The sequence below is a fragment of the Lineus longissimus genome, chromosome 5 (assembly GCF_910592395.1).
Source record: "Lineus longissimus chromosome 5, tnLinLong1.2, whole genome shotgun sequence".
Taxonomy (NCBI): domain Eukaryota; kingdom Metazoa; phylum Nemertea; class Pilidiophora; order Heteronemertea; family Lineidae; genus Lineus; species Lineus longissimus.
This window is the reverse complement of record NC_088312.1, coordinates 7,778,498-7,805,411: the sequence shown is the minus strand read 5'-3', so window position 1 is coordinate 7,805,411 and position 26,914 is coordinate 7,778,498. Positions and strand designations below refer to the sequence as shown.

General features: G+C 39.8%; 3 protein-coding genes across 4 annotated transcripts; 1 reads left to right on the top strand and 2 right to left on the bottom strand.

Annotated features, from left to right (window-relative positions):
* Window positions 1-1,639: 1,639 nt before the first annotated feature.
* LOC135488642 (uncharacterized) lies at window positions 1,640-11,250 on the bottom strand. Its single transcript, XM_064773288.1, has 5 exons — window positions 10,402-11,250; window positions 7,724-7,858; window positions 6,526-6,658; window positions 4,996-5,232; window positions 1,640-3,833 (listed from the first exon to the last, which is right to left on the bottom strand). The coding sequence occupies exons 1-5, from the start codon at window positions 11,223-11,225 to the stop codon at window positions 3,633-3,635; spliced, it is 1,530 nt and encodes a 509-aa protein (XP_064629358.1). The 5' UTR covers window positions 11,226-11,250; the 3' UTR covers window positions 1,640-3,632.
* Window positions 11,251-12,263: 1,013 nt separating this feature from the next.
* Window positions 12,264-22,140, bottom strand: LOC135488839 (uncharacterized). Of its 2 annotated transcripts, none has more exons than XM_064773749.1 (19): window positions 22,012-22,140; window positions 21,163-21,419; window positions 20,079-20,797; window positions 19,856-19,915; window positions 19,643-19,690; window positions 19,304-19,405; window positions 18,774-18,831; window positions 18,258-18,394; window positions 18,014-18,115; window positions 17,638-17,693; window positions 17,279-17,372; window positions 16,941-16,989; window positions 15,951-15,984; window positions 15,134-15,182; window positions 14,024-15,007; window positions 13,602-13,733; window positions 13,286-13,492; window positions 12,913-12,990; window positions 12,264-12,763 (listed from the first exon to the last, which is right to left on the bottom strand). In XM_064773749.1, exons 2-19 carry the CDS (start codon window positions 21,332-21,334, stop codon window positions 12,470-12,472), a joined length of 3,375 nt encoding a protein of 1,124 aa, XP_064629819.1. In that variant the 5' UTR covers window positions 21,335-21,419; window positions 22,012-22,140; the 3' UTR covers window positions 12,264-12,469. The 2 variants fall into 2 exon arrangements, with proteins under 2 accessions (XP_064629819.1, XP_064629820.1); XM_064773750.1 differs by having other exon boundaries at window positions 22,070-22,139.
* Window positions 22,122-26,893, top strand: LOC135488842 (ribosomal biogenesis protein LAS1L-like). The gene is made up of 13 exons (XM_064773759.1): window positions 22,122-22,242; window positions 22,655-22,747; window positions 23,015-23,158; window positions 23,375-23,447; window positions 23,732-23,842; window positions 24,148-24,270; window positions 24,571-24,665; window positions 24,776-24,861; window positions 25,111-25,311; window positions 25,498-25,618; window positions 25,726-25,874; window positions 25,993-26,218; window positions 26,403-26,893. The coding sequence occupies exons 1-13, from the start codon at window positions 22,202-22,204 to the stop codon at window positions 26,485-26,487; spliced, it is 1,548 nt and encodes a 515-aa protein (XP_064629829.1). The 5' UTR covers window positions 22,122-22,201; the 3' UTR covers window positions 26,488-26,893.
* Window positions 26,894-26,914: the final 21 nt, after the last annotated feature.

The window sequence follows — 26,914 nt, the reverse complement described above, 5'->3', positions numbered from 1 at the left end:
AAGGATTCATCTGTAAACCAAGCAGGCCAAGGTTTAATCCCCATTTACAATAGCCCAGATGTGAGAGCATTGTCTGCAACAGGGCATAGTAACAACACGTTGTCCTCTTAAGAGGAATATCTAAGAAAATTCTGGGGCTCTTAACTTACCGGTCTTCATGAATGGAGCTGGAGACATAACAACATTTCATCTCCATGTATAGCGTAAGATCTGACGGGGAAACGTCACAACCTATCAGTTATTGTGAATAGCATGAGGGCAGACAGAGATAGAAACAACCTTTAGGTCTTTCGTATAGCGAGAGCACAGACGGAGACACAGTAACAACCTATTGGTCATTGTGTATAGCGAAAGCTCTGACGGGGACATAGTCACAACCTACCGGTCAACTTGTATAGCATACTAGCTATGTATATAATGTACGATAAAGCAGGGACATAGTAATTACGCGTATCAGTCATTGTGTATAGCAAAAGCTTGAACCGGGACACTTGCAATCTGTCACTCCTTATGTTAACTGGCTTAAATCAAGACAGGGATTTAACATCCGTTTTGGCCATTATGTCTAGCATATGCTGAGACGGGAACAAGTCACAACATGTCGTGATGGGACAAAGTAACAATCCTTATGATTGCACACCGTAAGCATAAATGCGAACATTTTAGCAACCTAGCGATCCTTCGTGCAAAGCAAGCTCATCCATGACGGGGGGCATAGTCACAACCTCTCGGTCCGTATGCTAATTTGCGTAAACTCAGACGGGAATTAAGTAATAAATGTTTTACCCCTTATGCATCGCGTAAGCCTAAACGGGTACAATGTCACAACACGTCGGTCATTGTTTATCGTAAGCTAAGACTGCTCAAGAGGAAGGATGTACAGCGTCCTAAGCGTAACCTCGGACGGAGACATAGTCACAACCTATCAGCCAATGTGTACATAGTGTAAGCTAAACGGGAACATTGCAACAATACGTCGATCACACTCAGTGTATAACGTGAGCTAAGACCGGGGACATCATTTTGGTCCTTATGTCTAGCCTAAGCTATAAGACGGTGACATAGTCACAACTGTTTGGTCCATGTATAACATAAGCAGAGAAACGACTTAGCAGCAACTTCATGGTTCTGATTTGAAGCGTAAGCTAAGGCGGGGACATAGTCACAACCTAGTGGTGCTTATATGAGTGTCTCTTCTTAGATTGGATAACCAATCACAACTGCCTCAGCTCATTTTTGGCAAGCATTCCATTCAATTACCGTGTATAAATGACTGTCGTAAGATAGAAATTAGACAGGCTATTGGTCATCATCTTCTGTCCTCTTTGAACATAGAAATGAGAATAAAAACTACATTGTCATGAAGGGTCCTCCTGACAGCACAGTGCTGGTTGCGACTGCTCCAACTGTGTTAGCATGAACATATCAAATTCCATATGCATTGTCTTCGGAGACAATCATTGCTCGACGTTTGGAGGTGCAGGTCATTTCATTTCAACTAAAATGAACCTAGATATCAAGACAAAGCCGACCATCCAGGAAACTGACCGACTAACTATTTGGATTTCTTGAAGATTACTCGGCATCAGGGCTAGAAAAAAACATAATCATAAGTTTGGAGTAACTGATTTGTGTCTGATACTCTGTTGATGAGTCCCTTTATTGTTGATGAACATTCATAAGCAGATGAGCTTGTTATATACAGTGTCCACTTAAAACGACTCTGTCATGCGGTTGTCATGAGGTTAAGCATTCTCCATGCGGAAATGTTATTTATTTCTCTCTGCCAGTACTGTTATTAGGTCACAGCCATCAGTACCGTATTTCAGGTTGATGCAAACCACGATCTTTGTTGTGAGCAACGTTAACGATTTGATACACCATTCTAACGATGTCTCAGAGTTTACCATAAAATATCTGCATTAAAATGCTGAAAACTAAATGACACAATCTTAGTCATTTCATTGACATGGCAGTCTATACAACCAGGGATGGAACTTATGAAACTTGTCATGTGCGGAGGATGGATGTCTTTATTCGGATCAAAGGCGACGCGTGCAACATGGCCCTGCGAGGTCAATGATATATGTTGTCAGGTTTAATGCTACATGGAAGTGACAAGATTTTTAAGAAGTTTCTTTTTTACGGAAAAAATGGACGATCTGCCTAAAAAACGTCCGCATCTTCATTTGTCGGATTCTCAAAAAGAATCACTGAGATGGTAAGTAGACACATATTATCAGAACTTGAGTTTACCTGATTAAGGTTAGGCCTGCTATGTGATAAAGTATGGGGCAGGAAGAATTGAGATATGTTTCACTAATGGTATTAAATCTTGACAAACCAACGCAAATTTCCTGGGAAAGGTGTAATGCCTAGTGCCGTGGCCATGATGAAGTTAGTGACACCCAGATGCATTGCATGCTGCCCAGCCAGCTACGAAACGTCAACGGGATTTTCCTCAAATATTACCTACATAATTATATTTCCGAAGCTTACACTTGAATTGGCCACTAAATCATGCAACTTACTACTATCTCATATACATGTAACATGAATAACAAAAGCTGGCCTAAGGCATGTATGGGACCACAGAGTAGCCATGTGTAACGTGTAAAAAATTAATCGCTAGGGCACTGGAAAAAGTGACGACAGGCTCTATTGTATTCTGACAGATTTATGCATATAGTTCTATAGAAGCAATCATGGCAATCAATAGCTCAGAAGAACCTAACAGAAATATTTGCTCCTCCGACATTCTATGTTCGTTCTTGGAGTGTTCAGCTAAATATTCACCACCGGTTCACAAAGCATCCTTTGATTTTAGGTAAAGATTCACCTCATTGTGAAACCGGAAAAAAAATGAAACATTTTATGTTCAGTTGCAGGTGAATCCAAATTACCCTCAAAGGACAATCAATCAACCTGGTGGAGACTGGAGATTTTGTTATCTTACACAAGTACATGGTAAAAAAAATGATGATTTAACATAATTTCTTTCATCTGTAATCCGTTGAATATCAAAACATGAAGGAACACTTTCGTAGAATAAACACTTTTTATTTTGACGCTAAAGGAAATAATAACATCCTTGACAAAACAGTTCAGACAGTGGCAAGAAGGGAGTGGTTATTGACCCAGTTCGAATACAGAGGGTGATTCACCAAGATTGTATCAACATGACTTGCTAACACTAACAGCATGAAAAGAGACGTAGACGGTGGGGGGGGGGGGGGGGGGTTGAAGATGCTGATTGATAGGTGCATACATGTATGGGTTAAGCACCAGGAATAGGTGCTATTTGGGGTTGAAATAGTCTATTTTAAAACAATGAGATCAAATTACACTCGAAGACAAGCGCAAAACCTGTGCTTCTTAACCATAAATTTACGAAGAAAAAAAAATCCTTGGAAGTTGGATACAAAAAAGGCATCGGCATCTTAAGCTACAACACTGGGTTATCAGAGGGACGCAGCTTGGCAAGACCGATGTTCAAAATTTTATTTACCGTCACCTATTGAATTGAATAAAAGCAAGAGATCAAGATAAAAAAACAACAAGGAGGTTCCTCGATTCTGTAGTAACAACTTCAAAACCTCTCTAGCCCATTTTACTTTTAATTTCCCCATTATCTAATTAATATTTGAATCACCAGCAAAAGATGATAAAGTCACCATAATATAGGCAAGGTGTTGTCGACCTTGCTTCTGCAGCATATCAAATGTTTTTGTGAAGTAAATCTTCGCTTCGCTTCGTTCCAGCAATGCCTCAAACTCTGGCTCTCTAATACGTTTGTTGAGTTCTCTATCCATTATCAAACAAGTCAAGCGAACCTGCAAGTAAGAAAAGCGTACACCTCAGCCACATCTTATACAGCGGTCAATGAAAAACCTGTCCCCTGACCGTTCAGGGATTGCAGCCAGATCTAAATAGAATTTAAAGCAATCTCTGCGCTTATGGAAACAAGGAAACACAAAGCATGGCTAATCCAACCGAACAAGCGCAGAATTTACAAACATGTAAGATGGCGTAATTTTATATTCAAGATGGCGTTATTAGTATTACTTATCGCTTGGCAGCCATCTTGGTAATCATATTGAGCTTGGAAGTCAATAGAGCAATCCTGGATATTGGATCGGACCCAAGTAAGTGATAGGGCACCTTATGTCATTATAAGATTACTTTTAAAACAACCTTTGTTTAGTTCCCACCCAGATACAGTATTGGTGGTGGAGCCCCCCAAAAATGGATATTTGGTCAAAAATCGCCTCCGATTCAACCCCCTGAATTTCCCAGCCTAAAAACCCCAGGATGTCAGTAATAGGTTTCATGTGATCCTTGGGTTGAGAACAGAAGAGACTGAAAGAATTAGATTGATATTTCTTTCTGCAAAAATATGGCCATGCAAAGATGGCTAAAAAATAGGCGTCCGCGCCCAAAAATGCGCCATGCCCCCTGTTTAGTTCCTCTGGGAGGGTAACCTTTTAAAAGGCATAGGCCGTTCGTTGAAAAGTTTGATACTGAAATTTTCAAAATTGCCAAAATATAAATACTAAATCAAATCTTCAGCATTACCACTGTGTAGACTGATCTACAAACACCATAGATAGCAAGTTTTCAGCAAATTTGTACCCATAATAACTGCGCTACAGCATTGTGTACAAGCCGATTTCAATCTAATCGGACCACAGTGTAATTGAACGGTCTACCCCTTTAAGGAATATGACACTAATATTTTGGATTTTTTATATTGGCCCTATAACCTACAAAATATGTGAAAATGAGCCAAATCTGAGACTATGACCCGGGATGCACTTGTTGATTTCACATGGAATGCCCCTTAATAGTGCCCAACGAAATGGACGTGATGGAGTCCGACATGTCTGACAGCATCATCGTCACAATTATATTCACGGATTTTCACTCGAGGTACAACTACAAGATTGAATAGACTCCCCAACGGTGAACCAAAAATAAGTTTACAGGAATACTTGCCTTGGTACCTTGAACAACAAATCCTAACATACAATTCTTGTTTGGCATGTACGTATATCCTAGCTCATTAACTAACTGGCAGGCATGTTGTCCTTTCAAATCACTGGGGAATATGGTTGAGTCAGCTGCAATACTGTCTTGAGCAATCAAGCTATGAGGTCTTTTCTCCCGTTGTGGAGGGTAATTTGCAGCTGGACGTTGCAGTTTTACTTTTTTAGGTTTGGCCTCTCCTTTACACTGCAAAATTTGTTTAAAAACATTACAAATATTTTAAATTGACCTTGTGACCTTGGAAATTATGGCAAGGTCAAGCCACCTAGCCCCAGCGGTTACAAAACATGCTCCGCTAAGGGACGATGATGACGGACACCATGGTAATGTTGTATAAGCTCCACACAAGTGAGTTAAAAAGCTAAGTAAGAATTGTTGTGAGTACAATTGTAGTAAGAACAAGAGGGTCTCACACTGCCAAAACCATTATGGGTGAGGTGATAGATAGCCATGTGGAACACGCCCAAAAGCATTCCCATATGATATGGGGAATATGAAAAAGCAAAAAAAGTGTGATTACTGCCATATTCAACTTCCAATTTGGCCAAAATATGGCATACACATGCATGTTGTGGGTACTTAGATTCATCCCCACAACAAATTAGAATCCTCTTACATCGAGCAACGACAAAATACTGGGGAGAATGGAATGTAACCTTATTAGGTACACCATGTACACCCACTATCAAATTTTTGTTGCCTTAGCCACAACCATTGGCGTCAAAATGTCAAAAAACATATACAACTTATTTATATACAAGGTGGCCGCCTGGAGACCAGGAAGTGAGGCACCAAAGTATTTCTATAACAATTACAGTCAAAACCGCCTAAGTTGGAGTCGGCCAACTCGGATTTTCGAATATCTCGGATAGCTACTGAAAGTCCCGAGCACGGCCTTACGTTCTTCCCAATAAAAATCATCCCTTAAGTCGGACTTCGTAAGTCGGATTTTCTACCTATCTCGGATGTAAAATCAGGTCCATTTAATTCATTTCCATCAAAATTCCACCTTCTAAGTCGGACGAGTTCTAGTTTTTATTTTGCATCCTGTAGACTTGGGCTGCAGACACCGTAAATGCACTATAAATGCGCAACAGACATGCGCAGAGGCTCCTTCCAGTACCCTCCATGCGTAAACTACACTGGGGACGAGTTTGAGGGATGTGGAAATCACGCTATACACAATACACTCTCCATGCACTGAGCAATCACAGACGTGTGTGCACTCACGTAGAGACGGCTTGATGCTGCCCGGAGATCATGGAGGGAGTCGTTCGTCTTTCACGTCCTGCTAATGAGTCACTTTACACACATGTCGGATTTTATCCGACTTCTATAGACTTCACTTGAGACGGATTTTCTACAAGTCGGATAAAATATATTGGTCCATTTGGATCCGACTTAGGCGGTTTTGACTGTATAAGTAAATTATGCAAAAAAACAGGAAAAGTTATTCTACAAGATCAAAAAAGTGCTCACCTCTGCAACAGTTACAGAAAATATTTGCTTGGGTGCAATTGCAGTAACCTCAGGGTACTTCTCATAAAGCAGGTCTGGATTTGCATCCACTTCTCTGCCTTGAAGTATAAGTGGGTTTCTTGAATTTACCAGCCTGGAAATAAATTGAGGAACCTGGATTTGAATAGATGGTTTGTCAACAACCATGACAACCAATTAATAAAACAATTGTAAAAAAGCCTCCAAAAGTCCAGCCATACATGTACATGCCATAGCCAAATATGTCTAAATTTGCAGTCAATGGCGATCAAGTATGGCATGCCAAAGCGGAATTTATTCAGGGCATTATTTTTAAATGCTGGAAGACGATTTTCTGTCAGAAATTTGAAAAATATATATCAAAACCCAATCAGACTGAATTCAAAATTCACTTCACAGAATGAAAATTCAACATTCTGCCAAAAAAAATTGTTCTGAAACTTTTTTTATCCAAGAATACAAAATGTGACAGGACACCGGCGTATCTAATCTTTCAAGAAATTTTTACGTAACATGTAATACATGTGAATCAGCCACTAGCAGACTGACCTCTCATAGGGCAAAAGCGGTGCACAACCATGAGGCCGTGCTGAACAAGAACGGACAGACAAAGATCGATTGACAAGTCGTGACGACATAAGTTCACCCAGGTGAGCTAAAAATTGTAGAGCTTGGTTAATTAAAACTCAACGGTTGAGGCAAGTGTGCTCAAAAATATCTATCATTCATTGTCATTACCTTCTCAATAATCAGTTTCTCTGAAAGTCTAGTTTACTGTTTAGGACAATGAACAAAGACGTTACTTAGAGCCAGTTTTTCTAAGAATCTGGCACTTAACCTTTAGGGGGTGATTCATGATAGTCTCAGATTTGGCCAAAAGCTTTTTAGGGGGTATATGATCAACTAAGAAAATCACAAAATATTTTTCCCGGAAAAACACTGGTTTTAAAAATAGTTTTTAAAGTTCCAGACTAGAAATCTCGCTAGGTTCTCGTGACCAAACAGGCGAGATAGGTCGAGACTCGGAAACCAAGAACACCACATTGTCCGGCTGATTATGACGTCATCACCCAGGTTGCAAATACGTAGTTTTTATCTGTGGTTGAACCTATTGACCAGCATGACCATTGTTCTACAAACATGACAAATGTTGTATCACTGCATGCCAATGCATCCTCACCTTATTTCCATATTGAATATCAATGCAAAGTTGATGAAAAGTTGCCTGAAGGAATCCTCATCAATTTGTTGATTATTAGAAGCAAGCTGGACTAACTTCAACACCCATGAGACAAAACGCAGCAGGCAGTCACATCTGAAAAGAGAAACAATGAGGACATAGATATATGGAAGATAAACATAAAGGGGCTGTTGTGTTAAGGAACATTCCTTTGATTTGTGATCTGTGGGAAAACGGTTAAACTTACAATCTTGAAACTTGTCGGGATGATACCTTGTTATGATACATTAATAATGGCAAAAAAAAGATTTGGTTTTGAACTAATTAGTTAAAACTATGGAACTTTTAACCCTCAGAAAATGCAGAAATATCCAGAATATTAAAAATGTTACCTGATGTGTTTATTGGCATGGCAAATAAGGTCATGGTAGAGAAGAAAGAAATGCAAAATATCTATCAGAAAGTACCTAAAAAGCAGTTTTAAAAACTACAAACAAACAGAAAAGATGACCACTTTTGGCCGAAATCAGTCTTGTGTGACATCATTATGAATGCAAGTCCATTCATTAGGCACTTATGTCACTAAGAAGCATGGACTATTCCATTTATCTGTGGGGGTAGTTGGCGGGTTTTCAGCATATTTACAGTTTTTAAAACTGCTTTTTAAGTACTTTCTGGTAAATATTTTGGATTTTTTTCTTCTCTATCTGGACCATAACGGTCTTGCAAATAAAAAATACCAGGTTACATTTTTTGAATTCCAATTATTTCTGTATTTTCAGAGGGTTAAAAGTTCTATTGTTTTAACTAATTAGTTCAAAATCAAATCTTTCTTATACCATAATTAATCTTTTATACCAAGGTATCATACCTGCAAGTTTCAGGACTGTAAGTATAACCGTTTTCCCATAGATCACAAATCACAGGAATGTTCCTTAACAGAACAGCCCCTTTATTCAATGAGCAACATACATCGATCAACAGCACAATCATCACCAATTTGCAGCCAAAGATTAAACTATCTTCATTGTAAATGTAAGGTCCAAAAAAAATTGTTAATCGTTTCTGCCTGACCCTATGAAAAAACACCCCAGACCCCCCCCCCCCAATTTTTTATCTTCAATTTTCGAGAAAAAATCACAAACAACGGTGCTTTCTATGATTATATTAAAATATTCAAATTGGCGCCTTGTTGAACATACGCACAAAACTCTGGGGTTTTTTTTCATCAATGGAGTAAAATTTGCAAAGACATGAAAGATTGTTTTCTAGTCGACAAACACGCTACATGTAGGCTAAATGATCCCAAACTGCCACAAATTACGCACGCATCCACACTTTTCCATTTCGTATTTGGTCTGACCATGTCGGCCATAAAGAAATAAATGGATAACCGCCTGCCATACCCAAGATTTTTGAGAAAAAAAAGGACAATCATGTGTCAAGTGCTAAACAGGTCTCAAGCGGAGTCAAGGGACCGTGACTTCGCAGTGCATCAGTAGGGCTTGCTCAGCAGTCTGCACCATCTCGGTTTTCCGAGAATCTCGATAAACCGAGAAATATTCCTTATCCGGAAATACATGTACATTGTAGATTTACAGACCTAGCGCATGCGTATTGCAACAGAAAATATGCAAAATAATTTGAAAATCCTCCAATGAAAAAATCCATTCAGCCAATAGCAATCATGCCTGGTGACGTCACCACATTGATGAATGGCGGCTGCAGTTTCAATGAAGAAAATCGGGAATTTTTCAAACTTTCAAGAAGTATTACTACCGTGAAAAAAAGATTACTCTGGAGTACATTTGTACTTCAACAGATTTGGAGTCTCCATACCATTCTCTTCTGTTTATAGAAAGAATGATCACTTTACATTGAAGAATGTAAGAGATAAAGTGACCTTTGTAAAGGGCCAAAAGCGATCAAACAATAGAAATACACATCGGACCTCTCGCTTTCACGAGAGTTCCGTGGTTCTCGGAAAGTCAAGATGGTGCAGACTGGTCGGCTCTAGGAAAATTTGTTCCCGGAAAATTCGTCCCGAGGAAAATTTGTCCCCGGATAATTCGTCCCTGGAAAATTCGTCCCCGAGGAAAATTCATCCCCGGAAAATTCGTCCCTGAGGTAACGATACCTTGTTTACAATGATACATTTTCAAGGCATGATTGGATCACACTCATGAGTATGGTATATACAAGATCATGAGAAGTTGGCAGTTGGGAGGTTGAGAACCACAACTCACACAACAAAAGCAAACAGTGAGTTGTTATTTCTCATTTGCACTCGATCCACTTGCAAGTATTTGAATGTAATCGTAAATATTTGATATTGTTTTTAAAAGTATAAATAAAGTTTCTATTTTACTGTGAATTAATCTTGGTATTCATTATTTTTGGTACCTCCAAGGTAAATAGACTCAGTTGTCTTTTCACCTTGGGGACGAATTTTCCTCAGGGACGAATTTTCCTTGGGGACGAATTATCCGGGGACGAATTTTCTGTGGACGGATTTTCCTTGGGGACGAATTTTCCGGGGACGAATTTTCCTGTAACCAGACTGGTCAGTTGCCGAGTTGGTAACACATGTATGCAGTATACTGAGAAGTCACAGTTCATGCGGTTTCTTGACCTTGTGACCTGTTTAAAAAAAAGAAATTTTAAAGTCGTAGCCTTACCTTGAAGAGTACCAGGACCCAAATTTGTGCATGGGTCTTAACATATCCTTTTTTGTCCTAATTTTCTTCTTGCTTTCGGCCAAACTGTCAAGAAATGCATTGAGAGCATCGTCCTTACTGCTGACACTACACGTGCTCCCACTATCGCAAGATGACGAACTGTTTGTCCGAGCTCGAGCAGCTGGGAGATTTGGCAACCCTGGATTTCCCAGACCAGGACCTAGACTAGTCGGCTTGGTCACTGCAGATGCTGTTGATATGGCCACATCATCATCATGGCAACCTGAACCAACCGACTGGGCATGTAGGTCCTTTGCACCTCCAGAAGAACTTGCAACAGGATGATCATCAAGACTGACGACATTTTCTCCTCCATCATCATCACTGGCACTGCCATCTGTATCAGAGCCACCATCAGACTCACTCTCATTGCGCCGTGGACTACGAAATGGCCCACGCGATCCACGGGGCACCACCCGAGTGAGTAATTTCAGGACTTCACTTGATGCATCATCAAAGTCTAATAACTCCTGCATGAGTTTTCGATACATTACAACCAGGTCAATACCAAGATCCGTACATAGGCCATCATCACTCGACACATCAGTACGTGGAATATTAGCCCCCGTATCAGGAGAATGAAGAAGGTGTTTATAACCTTCATCAGAGTCAACACCATGGTAAACAACCCCAAGTTTCTCAAAGGCGTCCTCAGCCCTCCAATTGGAGCTAGACGAGTGTTTCCGTCCGCACCGTCGTTTCGCGGGCATGGCTCGACACCTCTTTTTAGGTATGTGTGTATGAGCAGATCTGCATGCCGCCATTTTGTGCCTAATCTGTGTTTCCTGGGCCAGACTCGGGTTGAGGGGGAACCCCCCCAATTCTCGCTTCTCATTGGTTCGCAATGCGGAATTTCCCTTCATATCCGGGTTAGTCGAGTAGTTCGAGTTAACCCGACCCTGCTAGTTCTTGAATTTTTAATTTCTGACGAATTTCAGTGTGTCTGCAACCAAATCGAAAGATCATAATCACTCGGGGTAGTTCTGTGATTCCTTTTACCACGAGCAGGCCCCTTTAGGCCTACATGTCATTGTTGTTTCAATTAAGAATAAAGTATGCAAGTGTCATTTTGTTTGCTTTAGTGTTTATGGCGTTGTATTGTTAGATTAGAGCTGCAGAATAAACTAAGTAAATAAGCAGAAGAAATGTTTTGTACGAACTGGTCTTTGCATCTGTGTCTGAGCAAACTAGTACTGCTCTAAAAAAACTGCATTTTTTAGAATTGATTAATGAGATGTCCTAGCATACCTGAAAATTATGCGTAGGTGTCTTTAAATTTCACTTAGGGTGGCATGATTGGGACAATGTCACAACCTACAAAGGACACTAATGAATCTGATTCAGATTTGTCTTTGGGTGTGACGTGAAGATTTGCACAGAGTAGTAGTAGTGGTATATGCCACGGGGACATTGTCGCAACCGGTGATTATGGCCTAGCTGTCGGACAATTGTTCACCATGCTGCAAACCAGTTGATAGGGACAACGTCACAACCTGAGGTTAGCCCATGCTCAAGCTGGTGTGGAGTAGGTTGTGACATCGTCTTTTGGAGGGAAGCGAAGCCCTCAGTCCCTCTAATACAGTAGAAGAGCTGGTAAATCCATTTGCTTGGAGTGCTTGATTCCAATTATCAGCTTCAGATGCCCCATAAAAAGGAGTACAGTAGAACTGCTCTGTCAAGGACACTTTGGACTGACAAGGATGGATGGATGGAAGGAAGGACGGACACCATTCAAATAGCTATTGGACTAGCTCCTCTGACTTTTGTCAGCTGAGCTAAAAAGTATAACGATTGTATTGATCTTGCGAGACGTGATTTATTGCACAGTCATCATTTCATCTCATTTTTCTGATACAAAAACCTATTTTTCTGTATGACCACTGGATAAGTACGACTCACTGCACCCCATTGCTGATTTAATTGGCACTGCACTATTCCAAAGATATCCCAGTTCCAAATGAGTTCTCAGTCACGGATTCGAAGCGAAAAAATAACAGGTTTGAAAGATTCACCCAATGGCAAAGTGAGCACCTGTTATTTCTTGAAGTAAATTCACGTCTTGGAATGCCCGGTAAGCAAGTCCAGGCTGCTCGCCAAGAATGGTTGGCAGCTTATTCAACGAATCAATGTCAAGTTTACAAAGTTCATGTATCACATCCAACGAAATGCAGATAGCACACTCCAATGCATTGATGAGTGCATGGTCGCTCTGATAGCGAGATTTCAACTGTCCTACGATCATGTATTTCTCCTGAAGGCCGATGGTATTGCTGGTTTGTTTTCCTTTTTGATTTAGTAGATTCTGAAAGTCATAAAGTTTTATAATTATTTGGTGATATAAAACTCACTCACATAGTTGATGCGATATGAACCTTTAGCAAGATTTTCTCATTACAGCTATCTGGATGGAATATAAGCACATAGAATTTGGTGCATGAATGAGGTACTCACAAACATGTGGTGCGTGAGTTGCAGGATGATATCAGCAGCAATTTGGCTATCCTCCTCAGTCTGAATCGCTCCTGGTGCCTGTAATAAATAAAAGTCGGAGCTAGCGCTTAATAAAGTCCCCCTATAAACATATTCATGAAATGTGGCAACGCATCCATGAGAAACATTTTGGCATTTGTGGCCTACATCAATTATGCCTCACATCACATCATGGCCCCTGTGACAACCGACCCAAATTCTCATGAAGTTACATGTCATCGTTTGAAGGAGATTGTGCCAGGTCTGTGCGAGCTCACGTAATGACTAGCCTCATATCATTTCAGTAAAGCTTAAAGTGGGATTACGGGAACAAGCAGAGAACCTCTATACATACCAAAGCATCCAAAATCACCCCGTAGGCTATCAATAATAGCTTCTTCTGTGCTGCTGATGGATCAAATGTCTCTTCCTTGGCCTCCTCATCCACCTCCTCCTCACTCGACGACATATCCACCGTCTGTGCCAGCTTCTTAGCTTCTTGTATCAGTCGTAACTCCTCTGCATGGCGGCGGATTAGGACAGTCAGTTGTGCTTTTTCTTCCTACAGAACAACGGCCATGTAAGGTTTAAGAATAAAGAATGTGAATCCACAACTCATTTTCAATATGAAACCACAACAAGAAGAACATGTATATAATTGATAAACTCACCTCAGCCGCCCGTATTCGAGGATCCAATATTACTGGTCCAGCAGGGCCAGATTCTGATATAGAACCAGCAGACTTGACTGCCACAAAATCTTTAATCACTCTTTCTACCAGCAAGTTGCCGAGCTCAGTGCCCTGAAATACACGCAATAAAACGGTGAAATCAAACTTTGTCTCCTTTTTGATGTCGATTTCATTGAGATTTAACGAGTTCACTACCATCTCAGGCATCTGGCATACCAGCTGGCAGTGGCATCACAGTGTCAGATACGATGGAAACAGGAGAACAACACTGATGACCAATCAATAGTAAAAGGACAATTTCATTTGAAAATCTCAGTTTCAAACTACATGTACCAAGAAAAAGCTTCATACAGCATATGGATTATTAAAGAGAATTTGTGCTTGGTATTATAGATACATGCCTCAGCAAACTCTTCTTTATACAGCTTCTCAGTTATCTTCATAACGGCCAGTCTCGTGCTCCCGCCTTTTGTTGGTTCAGGCTGATCAATCTTCTTCTCCTCGCGCAGAATCTTATGAATCGTCTTCTGCATTGTGTCAAAAACACTCAGACTTGTCTGACCAGCAGAACTACATGTAGAAGCCCGACTTGTAGACTGAGATGCCCCCTTACTACTGTATAATGTCTTTAATAACTCTGTCATACCCTGGGCTCGAAGCTGCTGCTTCCGAGCTGATTGTTTATTCGCAGTCTGTAGAATATTTGCCAAGTCCATAAAGTCAGGCATTTTTGGGGCGGGGGGCGATTCTGTTATACCCTGGTCATCCGATTCCTGTTTAACTGGGATGTCTTCGACAGGCTGAGAATATGCTTTATTGTGATAGTCAATGACTTGCTTCCCGCTCGGATCTATGTAAGCCTCCGGTGAAGGATCACAGGCATAGCTACGCTCCCGTCGCTCTCTTCGCAGTCTTTTCTCTTCATGAGAACTAGATACCTTACGTCGCTCATCAGTAATACTACGATACTGTGACAATGCCTGATGATAGGAACTAGTCCCACTGGATGGGTGATCTTGATATGGATTGGATCCCCACCCTGGGTCAACAGAATAGGAGCTAGATGTCTTTGATTTGTCAAGACTGCCTTCTCTATGCTGATCCCTGGAGCTTCTTCTTCGTGCTGCATGGTGGATCCTCGATCCCAAACGTGCTTCATCGCTATCATAGCCATCCTCGCTACTCTCACTATGTCGCCTCCTCCTTTTCCCTCTAGGGGGCGTTTCACTGTCCTCACGTGACATCTCATGATTTCCCCTGTCTCCTTGTTGTGGTTGTCCATACTCGGCAGATTGAGCATCATTCAGATTTTTGGGGTATGGTGCACCACTACCAGTCTGGGCAAACTTCCCTTCGTATGCAGATGTTGTCGCAGTAGCCAAAACCTTAAGAGATAAATAAAAAATCATCATCATAGTGAGCAAAAAATGAAAATAAAATCATGAGCATACAAATTAATCAGACTATACCAAAGAAAAAGAACAGCAGACAGATAAGTAGACTTAGCTTACCGGAGCATTGCATGTAGCATTGTTCCAACCAGCATATTGACCTTGTCCACTGAAAGAAAATTGTGACTGATTAACTTTATGTTCTGTAACACAGATTGGAGCGTGTCGAGTTATCATGAACTCCACACTTTGTTAAAAACTTGAGGGACCCTACTCAAAATGATTGAATTGATAAATTCAGAAATAATCTCATTTTTTCACACCTGATATTAAAATCACAGGTCTTAGGACAAACTACACGAAATGAACATTGTCCTTGCAAGCCCTCTCAAATGTGGAGTCCTGCAACAGACAGCTGGCTCAATGTACTTGTACTCGCACCATATCCCTGACCGAGCCCTGTCCAAAATTCCTTTTAGGCCAAAGAAATATAGATGTCTAAGGAAATATTGGGAAGGAATTAAAAGCACGAGATTTGTTTATCATCACTCAGGACTGCGCAAGGGGGTAACATATTAGCGCCAATTAAAAACCAAAGTAAATTTTCAAACGTTTTCATTGATATTTATTATCTCCACAATAATGACCTTACTAAGAAGAACAAGAAGTCGACTGAAATTCTTATATTTCTGATGTTTATTGAAGACAATATTTTTTGACTGGCCTCCTTTAATATATGACTCGCGATAATCACGATGACTTTCTCAGCAAGATAGCTCATATATCATGTTAGGTTCACATGAGACTTGTTTTAACCCTCTGGCTGTGGCAGGCATTTCTTGGCCGGCTCCATCTTGATCTGACAGCAGATTCCAATAATGAAAAGTTGAGGTTACTTTTATACGAACGGTCGAAACTATTCAAAAGTGTCGCTTACCCGGTTTGTGTCATATTGGCACCCCCGCTCATAGCTATGGAAAATGACAAAGAAATCATTAAAAAGACATGAATCAATCCAATGTCAAGACTTTATTGTGTGAAATACGGAATAATGAAAAAAGAGAACGAATTGATAAGATCATATTCACTTTATTATTTTTAATATGCAAGCAAAGGAACTGAAGCTGATGGTGTACAAGCTGCACTTTTTCACAAAAACTTATATGTCGCTACTAATAGCAGGGGATATTGGCCGATATGAATAAAGTCTAGCAAATGCTTTTACTTCAATTTTGTACAGAAAGGTGTAGTGTAAATGTACATGGAGTTTTTGATAAAAGCATTTGCTGGTCTTTATTCATATCACCCATTGACTCAGAAATAACTTGCCTTTAATTTTAAAAAATTCTGGGTGGTGAATCCTATGTCCCCTTGGAACTGTCCTGATTACAGATATCAAAGAGCATGGAAAGGACCAAATTAAACTAATATTCAGAGCGTCTGCCCAGCAAAGGAGTCGACAGAGGGAGGTTCCACTTCACAAATGTACAATGCATTGTCACTCAAATTGAACTGGGCAGTACATGTAAGTTCTACATGCAAACTGGCACAACTTGTACATCATCATATTGGGAATATAGGCATGAAAATTGCCCCAACTCTCAAAGGCAATTCTCTTAATGATCGGGGTAAAAACTGCAAATGATCAAATCAATATTGCATTTGCTATATAAACTTACCTGACCAACAGGGTAAACGCAGACATACGTAAGTACCCAACACCGCCAAGTTGAGCACAAACATTTGTCCCATCTCCATCTGTTATCCAATATAACTGAATTCGACAAACTGTAATTTTGTAGTTCAGCTCATGATATTCTCAAAGGCCCAGCCCTTTTATGTTGGCTTACTTATATGCTGACCTTATAGTTACAATGTAGAGTTTCGATGTGACTTCAAAAACATTTGTGAAAACATAACCACTTACATTGGGCAGTTATAACCTGTAGATTAGAATTCTGCTGATTTTTCTGATTCTGAAAAAATAATGACAAAACCATAATTCTTCTTCTTTTAACATTTATTTCTGAGTGTGAGCTGGTTTCAAGTGCAACAGTAACCATTAGAATAAGAAAAAAATAAAATAAAATACTATGACACCCATTTGCACAAAACCATTATCATCGTTGCCCATTCGTTGGCAGTCAGAAGTCCAGTACAGACCATGACTAAAACTACAGTGTTCCCATTTCTTCATAACTAGAAACTGCAGTGTCACACCCACAAAACATAGGAAACCATAACCAAAAGAATGTGTTTACTCACCAATGATTTTGCTGGGAACGTCGAAGGACAATTGGTAGATGTATGTCCTCTGTAACCACAAGTATAGCATAAACATCTTGGTTGCCAATGAAACCTGAAATCAAAAAAAAATAGTCTAAAGGGCCTATTTTCAGGAGTGAATAGGTACAAAATCTCCACAGATGATGCTGTGATGAGTCAGACCTATTTGTCAGACGTCCTAATTCAGCCACAGCTGTCAACAGATCAAGTTGTTGCTTGGCTTTCAAAACAAGATTATATTAAGCTAGGAAGAATGGCTGAGGACAGCCAGGTCATCCTCCTGGTTGTTTTGCCGATATTCTCCCCAAGCGCCAAATGATGAAATATTTTAGACTTACAAGTACTCAGGGACAGCTTCCTCTTCAACACCAGCAGCACCTTTCAAGAGAGGCAACTGAAAACATATAAAAAGACATTCAAAAAAAATAGATATGAAGTTAAACTAGAATATACATACATAGACCATTTTAACCCTTTCAGCCGAGGGCGATATTTCCAGCAAATGTCTGCATACATGTATTGACTTAGCATATTCAATTTAATTCAGAGCCACCAGAGTAATGTTCTATGCCCTGAACAATTAATGGTCCATCAACTTCTGTTGGAATATTTCGTACATCAATGCATGATGTACTTTTTGTCAAGGTCTTTGATGCATAAGTTTGATCATCTCAGAGGTGAAGGATCACACAAGAAATACTAAACATGACTTACAAGATCCGGATGGCCTAACTGTACCAGGTAAAGTACAAGTTTGATCATCTCAGAGGTGACGTTTTCATCAGAATGGTAGGAAATGAGGTGCTTCAAAAACTCCTGGAACAAAACAAATACAAATATAAACACTGGTGTTTACACATAAACATGTAAGATCTACATGTACATCAATATCCAATCAGGCAAATCATGTGTTCTCTCAATATAAAAAAATTGCTCTCGAACTATACCAGTTACCTACCTCCCATTTAGTGAACTCAACAGATGTCCCAGACCGAACAAGTTTTCCCGAGTAGTCCTTTGCATCTAGACATCTTCGACACAACATACACAACATGTACCACCGGGAATGGTCATTATCAGAAATCCTTTCAAAAGCTGAAAAAAAGGTTAACAAGTTAATGAGGGAGAGTGTGATCTGACCTTCAGCATCAACCCAGCCTTGACCTAGGCCAGCTCACTTAGCTTACTAAAATTATGTTCTTGAATCCTCTTAGCCGTGTATTTGACTTTTTTGAGTACATGTACTTGATTTCTTTATCAATAAAAAGGGGAACTAGGCATACTTTTCTCCATTTCTTCAGTTTATACAGGTGTTGATATATGAATTTAACTAAATGGCATGCCTAATTTAGGATCAGTTTCTAAAAGACCCGGTTAACAGGGAGAATTTGTTGAAAAGACCCAGCCCTAAGAGGGCTAACTGGCCTGCAACCCTGGTGTGATGCATCTGAGCTACAGTTGCAAGGAAACTCACCAATAACACCTTTGGAAGAAATTGGAGTAGGTGACTGCAACTGCCCATCTGTGTAACCCTAAAATTAAAACAAGCATCATTCAGTTTGATACGCACAAGTCCACATTCCCAAAATTCATTCCTGATACCACAGTATAGAGAGTCTGTAACGTTTTTCAATCTGCAATCTACCCTTATGCACGATATATGTTCTACACTAAAATGAGGTCCAGTTTACCTTTATTTATGATAGGTTGTACGTCTAAAGTAGATTACAATAGGAACACTGGTATATTGTAATGGCTTAGGGCTGTTATATTAGAGTAAATGTACAACATGTATCAGTCCTTGTAACTAGGTCATGCCTGATGTAAATCATAGATAGATGGCACTAGTGTTGTACAGAGCTTGCCACTGGCCTTGGTAGCAAAAAGGGGCGAGGTACCAGTTGTGTGATTGTGGCAGTTTCTACGCATAGCGCAAGTTTGATTCGAATGTCTGATAAAAATGTAATACCTTTGTTAGCAAAATGAAAATTCCATAGTACTTACAGTCTTTTCCCAGTCACCCCAAAGGACAAGATTTGACAAGTGGTGAAGGGTCCTCAAATGCCCAAGGAAAGAGCTTGCATTTCCGTCATGAGTATGACACAGCTAGAAAAGATAACACAACTTTAAAATAGGGGCAATTCCTTTTTTTTTTATAATGGAGCAAATCAAGGTCAGGTGAAGAAGAAATTGAAAAGATTTACTTAGGTATCTTTTGGCAGTTTTTCAAACCAAACATCAAAAATTTATCTTTCTGCCTCATTGAGCCCTTCTCAAATTACAGAGGAGTCACTTCTGTTTCAACAGCACTGCAATCAACATTGGCTTTTCAAGAATGCTTACCTCACATTTCCAACTGTGTCCTAATTTGAATGCCCTTGGTTGCCAAACCTGGAAAAGAATATGTCTATCTCAACCGAATTGTCAGTGTCATAAACATCAATAAAATCCAATCAAGTGTTGCTCCCAGAAAACCAAAGCCTCTCTTATTCTGGCCCATCTCATAGGTATATTTCAGATTTTATCTAAAGGGGCTGGTCCACACCTCAATCTTACCTGTTTATTATGAGACTTGCTTTCCTTTCCATGCACATACTTCACATGATTATCAAATGCCTTAAAAAGAAATTGTTATTGTTTACATCAACATACATGTAAACATTGGCATTCAATTTTGAAACTGCCGTTTTGGTAAACTGATAACTCTCGTTTTACACTGTTCAAATAAAAATTTATCAGCAATTCTCTAAGCTATCGAAGAACATGTTGGCGCACTCACCATTGACTCAACAAACATCCTCCCACAGAACATGCACTGCAGCCATCCCAACACTGTCCCCTTGTTACTGAGCGTTGTTATGGGCTGTGCAGGAGTCAGTTCAGGCTTCATCCTCCTAATCAGGGACGTCGGTTTCTCATCATCTGAGTCACTTGAATCATTTGGTTTCTTCCTTCCAGCTCCTTTCTTTTGACTTTGACTTCGAGATCGTACTGAGAAAGTGTTACCAGTGTTACTTAGAGTAAAGGGTTCAGTTGCCGCATCTTCTTTGAATGGTTCGCCAAAATCCCAATCGTACATGTAATATGCGTCATCTAATATTGGAATTGGACGATAATAAGGCTGAGAGTCGTATTTTGTTTGTCGCATAATCCATGGAATGTAATAGTCAATCGGCGGGCCATCTGGATCATACTGGTTTTCGAAAGCAGAGTTAGTTTGTTTTTGAATCACAGATGGCGTTGCAGAATCTTGATCAGGGTACCAGTCAGCACTGGATGTGTCATAATCAGGATATTCTGATGCATTCCATTGTTGATAGTCTGCATTCTCCAATTCGTCTTTTTTATCGTCTGCTCCTGTGTTTTGGTTTTTCTCATCATTGTCTGAAACTTCACCACTTGAGTCGACATCTGACAATGCCATATCCATATCCACAGCGGTGGTGTTTGCATCAACTGTGTTTGTATCAACAAGGGCCGACAGCCAAATACCATCATCTACAAGTAGTAAAAGCAAAAGTTAAAATCAAAAATAAATAACCAAATTTTACACTTTCAGTCACTTTTTGTCATGCAGCATTACATGTGAGAGAGTTATACCTACAGAATTTGAAGTGTGGTTTAAAAAGTGTTCTTCCTTTTTTTCTCCAAAGCATTCTCATTTATTTGAATAAAGTTTTGGTGAAATTTACTTCAACCAGCCAAGGAACATTTTGGTTAATTAATGGGTTATAGGATGGAACAAGTCCTCCACAGATCCAAAAGTTTCCTTTATTAAAGTGGCTCATGAAGTAATATCATGGGCATTTTCTAATTGCACAATACGAAAAATGAAGTTTACAAAAGACCTCTCTCTATCTCACCTTCAATGTTTTCATCATCATCAGAGTCACGTATTTCCCCTTCACTCAAACTGTCATCGTACTCGTCAACTGGCTTAACTTTCTTCTTACTGGTTGGTGCCTCCTTCGAGGGGGGTTGTGGTTCACCAGGTATAGGAGGTAGAGGAATGTTCATGAACTTTGACACATCCATATTTGAATGAAAACCAGATGCACCACCCCACAGTGATGAATCCTTACATGTCGGAAGGGATGATGATAATCAACATTTGCAGCACCTAAAAAGAACGAGAATTTTCCATTTTCACTTTATGATTACTGAAGAGCAATCACAGTACACTGAGATTCCAGTTTTTTTCAAAGCAGCTGCAGGCCACCTTTTGCCATTGGTGTCAGTTTGGTGCAATGCATCAATTTTCACAATATTATAGCAAGACGATGCTCTATGCCTGGAAATTGATGGTATTTTGTGGTGATCCCATGCCTTGCCAGTTCTCAGAATGAACATTTGGAGATTGATTGCAATGGTAAATGCTTTTCACATCGGCTGGCGGCACCACTCCACCAGGCGGATCGCGGAGAAGCCAGGAGGAAGCCATTCGGCCCATTGGCTTGGGCCACTGCTGGCAAACAAAAGACCACGTGGTGGCACACCACATATTCTTTTGTTCGTTGTGCCTATATTTAGGTTTGTTTTGGTTAGCAGTGACTTCCTCTGCCTGGATTGAAAGTAATATGGTATGGAAAGCCATGGAGACATGCAGTCATATGCATGCAAGGCAGCATGCACAGCCATGCAGCAGGGTTGAAGAACCATCTCAAAAACCCTATTAAAAAGATACCAAGATGAAAAAACACACCAAAAGTTACCTCACAAGATGGAATAAGCAGTAAATTAAATTCTATGGCAAATTTTCTTGTGATTTACCAGAAATTCGGTGACTTGGGGGAGAAAAACAAAAATTATTTTTATTTTTTAGTACCACTTTCCTACGCAAGATGTCGCATTTTCGCCTCTTCTCACCTACCTCCCCTTCAAGAAATAACTAGAGAGCAAAACATGTGGACTCCTGATCGCCGCGTAGTTGGTTGGTTTAGAAAGTAAGATTCCAGCATCCCGTCATAAAAGCAATTGATTACATACGTAAAATGTACTTCGATCACTAATCAGTATAACTCTTAAGTAAATCGAGTAAATACTTTCTGAGATATTGGCAGTCAACTCCCAAAAATTCAGCTGCCAGAATTTTTCACGCCATCTGGTGGTAAAATAATAAACTATAATTAAGCAGTCTGCTGCAAGAAAAATTCCTTTCCTCTTGGGTACCTCTTTCCCTGCACGTTCTTTTCTTACCTTTGTGAGAATAAGTCGAGCAGTCCATGCACAAACAACCTTACAACCAACGACAGTCCATGGAGACTCTGAGTTGAGTGAGACTGCTGGTTGTGCCTTTGTCTTCGAAAGCTCTGTCCAGATGTTCTGGCTCTAGTTTTAGTGATCCTCTTTTTTCAGAGTTGAGTGGGAGTCTGTGTACAATGAACTATATAGTGATGATGTTCAGAAACAAACCCATGCTGTTGGAAGGATCCGTGTCTGGAAGAGCAGGTAATGCAGTCCTTGTTTGGACCAACGATTTCCAATAAATCAATGAATGGATGAGAAAGCCAAGACAGCTATAGGTTCTAAAATAGTGCCAAACATGTATTTATTTGATTAGTTTGAGTATATTGGACTCTGTGTATATAACTCTGTCATATATGGACATGGAGGCTCTAGATCTGCAGTTGAACTTTAAGATTCACAAATGAGACATAGTCACATCAGGATTTGAGGGACAGTTTATACCAGTATCTGACTTTTATCTCTTTTCAGAGTTCTCCACAAGTTGTCTGCCTCTATCGATTGTACTTGTAGTCTGATACAAAGTGTAATTGAGGACCATAGCTTGATCAAAGCTGGGCAGGTCATTGAAAAGGATGTCGCTATCCGCATGGGCTATTCCATAGCACTTGTCAGGTATACTAAAGAAAGCCTGTGTTTGTTTTCATGATTTCTTATCAAGAAGAAACTAGAAAGGACTACTGAAATTATACCACTTGGCCTCAGTTAACAACTATGATCCACACGATTAATTTCATTTCACTTTAGCCCAGGCAATGCCAACACATGACTTTAAAATCCTTTCAGGAGCTCTTTCTTCTGATGTTATCATTTCTTATTTGCCTGTTTCAGATTTGTTAACCTGATAACTGATAAACTTCAAAAAAAGTCATTTGCACAACCTGTTCACCGATTAGCAGGCACAGTAAGTGTTCCATTATATAATGCATTTTGCATTGGTTCTTCCCCTTACAAATTCATTCCACAGTGGTAGCATAAAGGCTTTTACCTGGAGTCCATTTGAAAAAATTCTACAGCACTTAAAAAGGTGTTATCCTTGAACATTCACACTTTATATCATCTGCTCAAATGTATTCTATTACACAAAAATATGCTTTGTATATCAATATTGTCATGGTGATGAAAGACATCTTAGATAGATGCTACTCACAGTACCTCAATTGATTTCATCAATCTGATCCATTTCAGCTTGGCTTACCAGAATGGATGGTGAACCTGCGACATGAAGCCACCCATGGCTCTCTCCCACAGCTCAGTGTCCTAAGATCTGGTGCCCAGTTGGCTCTGGCTTGGCTGAAGGTGGGTGTACTGTAACTGCTTCAAAGTTCTAGAGGATAGCACAGCCATTTGTGCCATGTCATTCTAGCATAATTCCCCCTCCTAATTCATGAAATAGATTTGCTAATCAAAATTTATGATTATTGCATTTACTGTATAAGAACGTTTTGAAAATGCATTGCCTTATACACAAAAATGTTAGCTTTTGTTAACCATATGTACTAAAAACGTTTTCCCCAGCTTCATTGATGTCACTTCTTGTCACTATGATACAGTAGTGCCTACTGGCATAAAAATCTACATAAACTGAACTTATCACTTTGCAGCGAGAATATTGGGAGGCCCAAAATGAATGGAATGATAAGGAGCCACAATCCTTGTCAGATTCCCCTGCTCCTACTGACAGCGTGGAGGACATGCTGGTCTCTTACATGCAGCAACAGTATCAGGTCAGAAGTATTTATGATTGGTTATATCAACCATATAAGCTGCTTGTTCATACTCACATTGATGTAAAAAAAGAAAGAATGGTGAAATTGCATATCTGCACTGTCAAAATTGATGGCTCACTACATGTACATTCTTCTCTTTCTCTGATACAATATTGAACAATCTTAAAAAAGGAGAGACTTTCAGCCACTTTAATGTTTTGCTTTCTTGGGAACATGAATATCAAATGCCGATATTAGTTGTACCAAGTATAGATAAGTCCATACTTGATTGTACCAGTATTCAACTACGTATTACAGGTTATGGACAATTCGGAGAGCAATTTGACGAGGAAGGAGAGAGCAACAATGGAAAGTACCCTGGATAATATTGGAACAGCCATGTCTTACAGCAGGTACATGTAAACATTAAATGAATCCAAAGGAAGCTCTTTTAAATGAACTATTGCTTTTAACTGAGAGATTTTCATTGCATGGACTGATCGAAACTGCTTTTACTTTCCAGTGATGATGTTGTAACATGCTTACTACAAGATGGATACATGATTCCTGCACAAAATCAACTTGAAGCTCTTGAAATTGACAATGATGGTGAGTATTTTTCCTGTAAATGATACAGATTTTGTTCTCCTACAGTACAGAGGCCATTGTGACTTTATTTAGTCGTAGAATTGAACATTTGATGTTACCTTTTATAGCAAGAGCTAGCATGTAGCTTGAAGCTATTATTGAAGAATTTTGCTCCCATGGTATTCTAATTGGCCTTTTTTGCACCAGCAACAGTATTGACTAGTTTGATAGGCATTTTGTTCATCTTGTTTCATTCCATTTTCATTTCAGACTTGGTGGATAGTCAGAGTTTAGATCTGCCAAAGCCTCTGACTAAACTTTGGCAGCCTTTATTGATGAAGATGAATTCCACACAACAAATTGAACCATTCTTACAGGAATTACTAAAAGAGGCTCTAGGTGCTGGACCCGTCCGAGCGAGGCTTCTCAATGGATGGGTTTATACCATTCTACAAGCTGCATCTCACCCTGGTAGGTTTAAAGACCAACTCCTTTTGTTAAAAAAACTTGAATTTGGAAATTCAAATTACTTTAATGACTCTCGAGGAGTTGATATGAAACGTCAGAGGAGTCTGTTGACAGTTGAGCAGTTACATGAATGCAACATGAACAGATGTTAAATCTGTCTTTCAATTGCCATTTTTCTTATTTTTTTAGGAGGCCGAGTTTCACAAGATGGCGAGCTCATATTCAGCGAGCCAGGTTATGTTGACTGGCAGGGATTATTTGATCATTGTATTGAACAGCCGGACGTCTACAACAGAAACCTTCTTCCTTGGTAAGTCAAAAGTATGATGCAGAGCCTTGAATCTGGGAAAGAACCTTGATAAATTTTTTGGCAAAACTCTGTAAAAAGCCTAAATAGCTCTTCTCATTTCATTTCAGTATCATGAAAAATCTTGATCCTCCACCTTCTGAAGAAAATCAGGCATCCATCTTGAAGTTGATTGATCTGGTTGTAGAGGAGAGGGAAGAGGGCATGGAAACCAATGAAGAGGGTGCTGCCACCTGCAGCACAGATTACCTTGAAAAATGTAAGACGTAAATATGTTTGTTCATCATGATTTTGCATAAAATTTACTGCATCAAAGTTCTCCATGGAAGTTCCATGTGTTCCTTTGCTAGTAATTCCTTCTTCTCACTTGTCCACAGGTAAACATTTATCATCAGAAGATCCCAGGAGTGGTTTCAACTCAACAGACAAGCTGCCCAGTTTCAAGACGTCTGGGTGGCAACTGTGCACAGAGCCGATTGACTGGTCCAAGTATCCTCTGGGGGAATGCCCTGGTGTCACATTGGCCTACACCAACTTAGAAATTATGAGGAATGAGAATGAGGATGACCAAACAAGTTATGATGAGGAGGATTCAGCTGTCAGGTGAGTCTGATGGACCTAGTCAATCACTGAAGAATGAATCAACTGGCATGTGATTAAAAATATGACTTATATTGAGGTCATCTGCAGCTAGCAAATGCAGCTAAGAGCAATCCTGCCGCTGAGAAACTTCTTTGACAATACATGTATATGATAGAAACTCTAAACACTTTGTCGATCTTTTCAGGGGTGAACATCCTAAACCTGTTGACTCTACTGTATGGAGTGAAAAGGAACTCAACCGTATTCTGGAGGAGGTTGATCTTCTGTGAATCTTATGCCAAAACGTAGTAAGGAAATACAAAATGTACACTGAACATCAGGATATTCAATATCTGATCTTTACATTTGGACATTTTCAAAATGTGGAAACGGAACTATTCTCAAAATGGTTCCTCTGTATTGTATTCTGTCTGTCACATGGAGTGTGTGGTAGCGGTAAACTGAAATACATGAGTATTCAATAAATTTTTTGTCCAGTTCGTCTCTTAATATGTGAACAGGAATCATCCCTTGTTGGATTAACCACCAACTGTACATGTATGTGAAGGAATGTCCTCGCGTCCTGGTTTTCTCCCAGTTGGAAGATATAACTGAGATCATCACTGACTGTGTGAAGTCTCTCAACTAGATACCAATGTCACAACCTGAGGCGAGATCATCAGACTTCTCCATGCAATCATTGTTCATGACAACAGC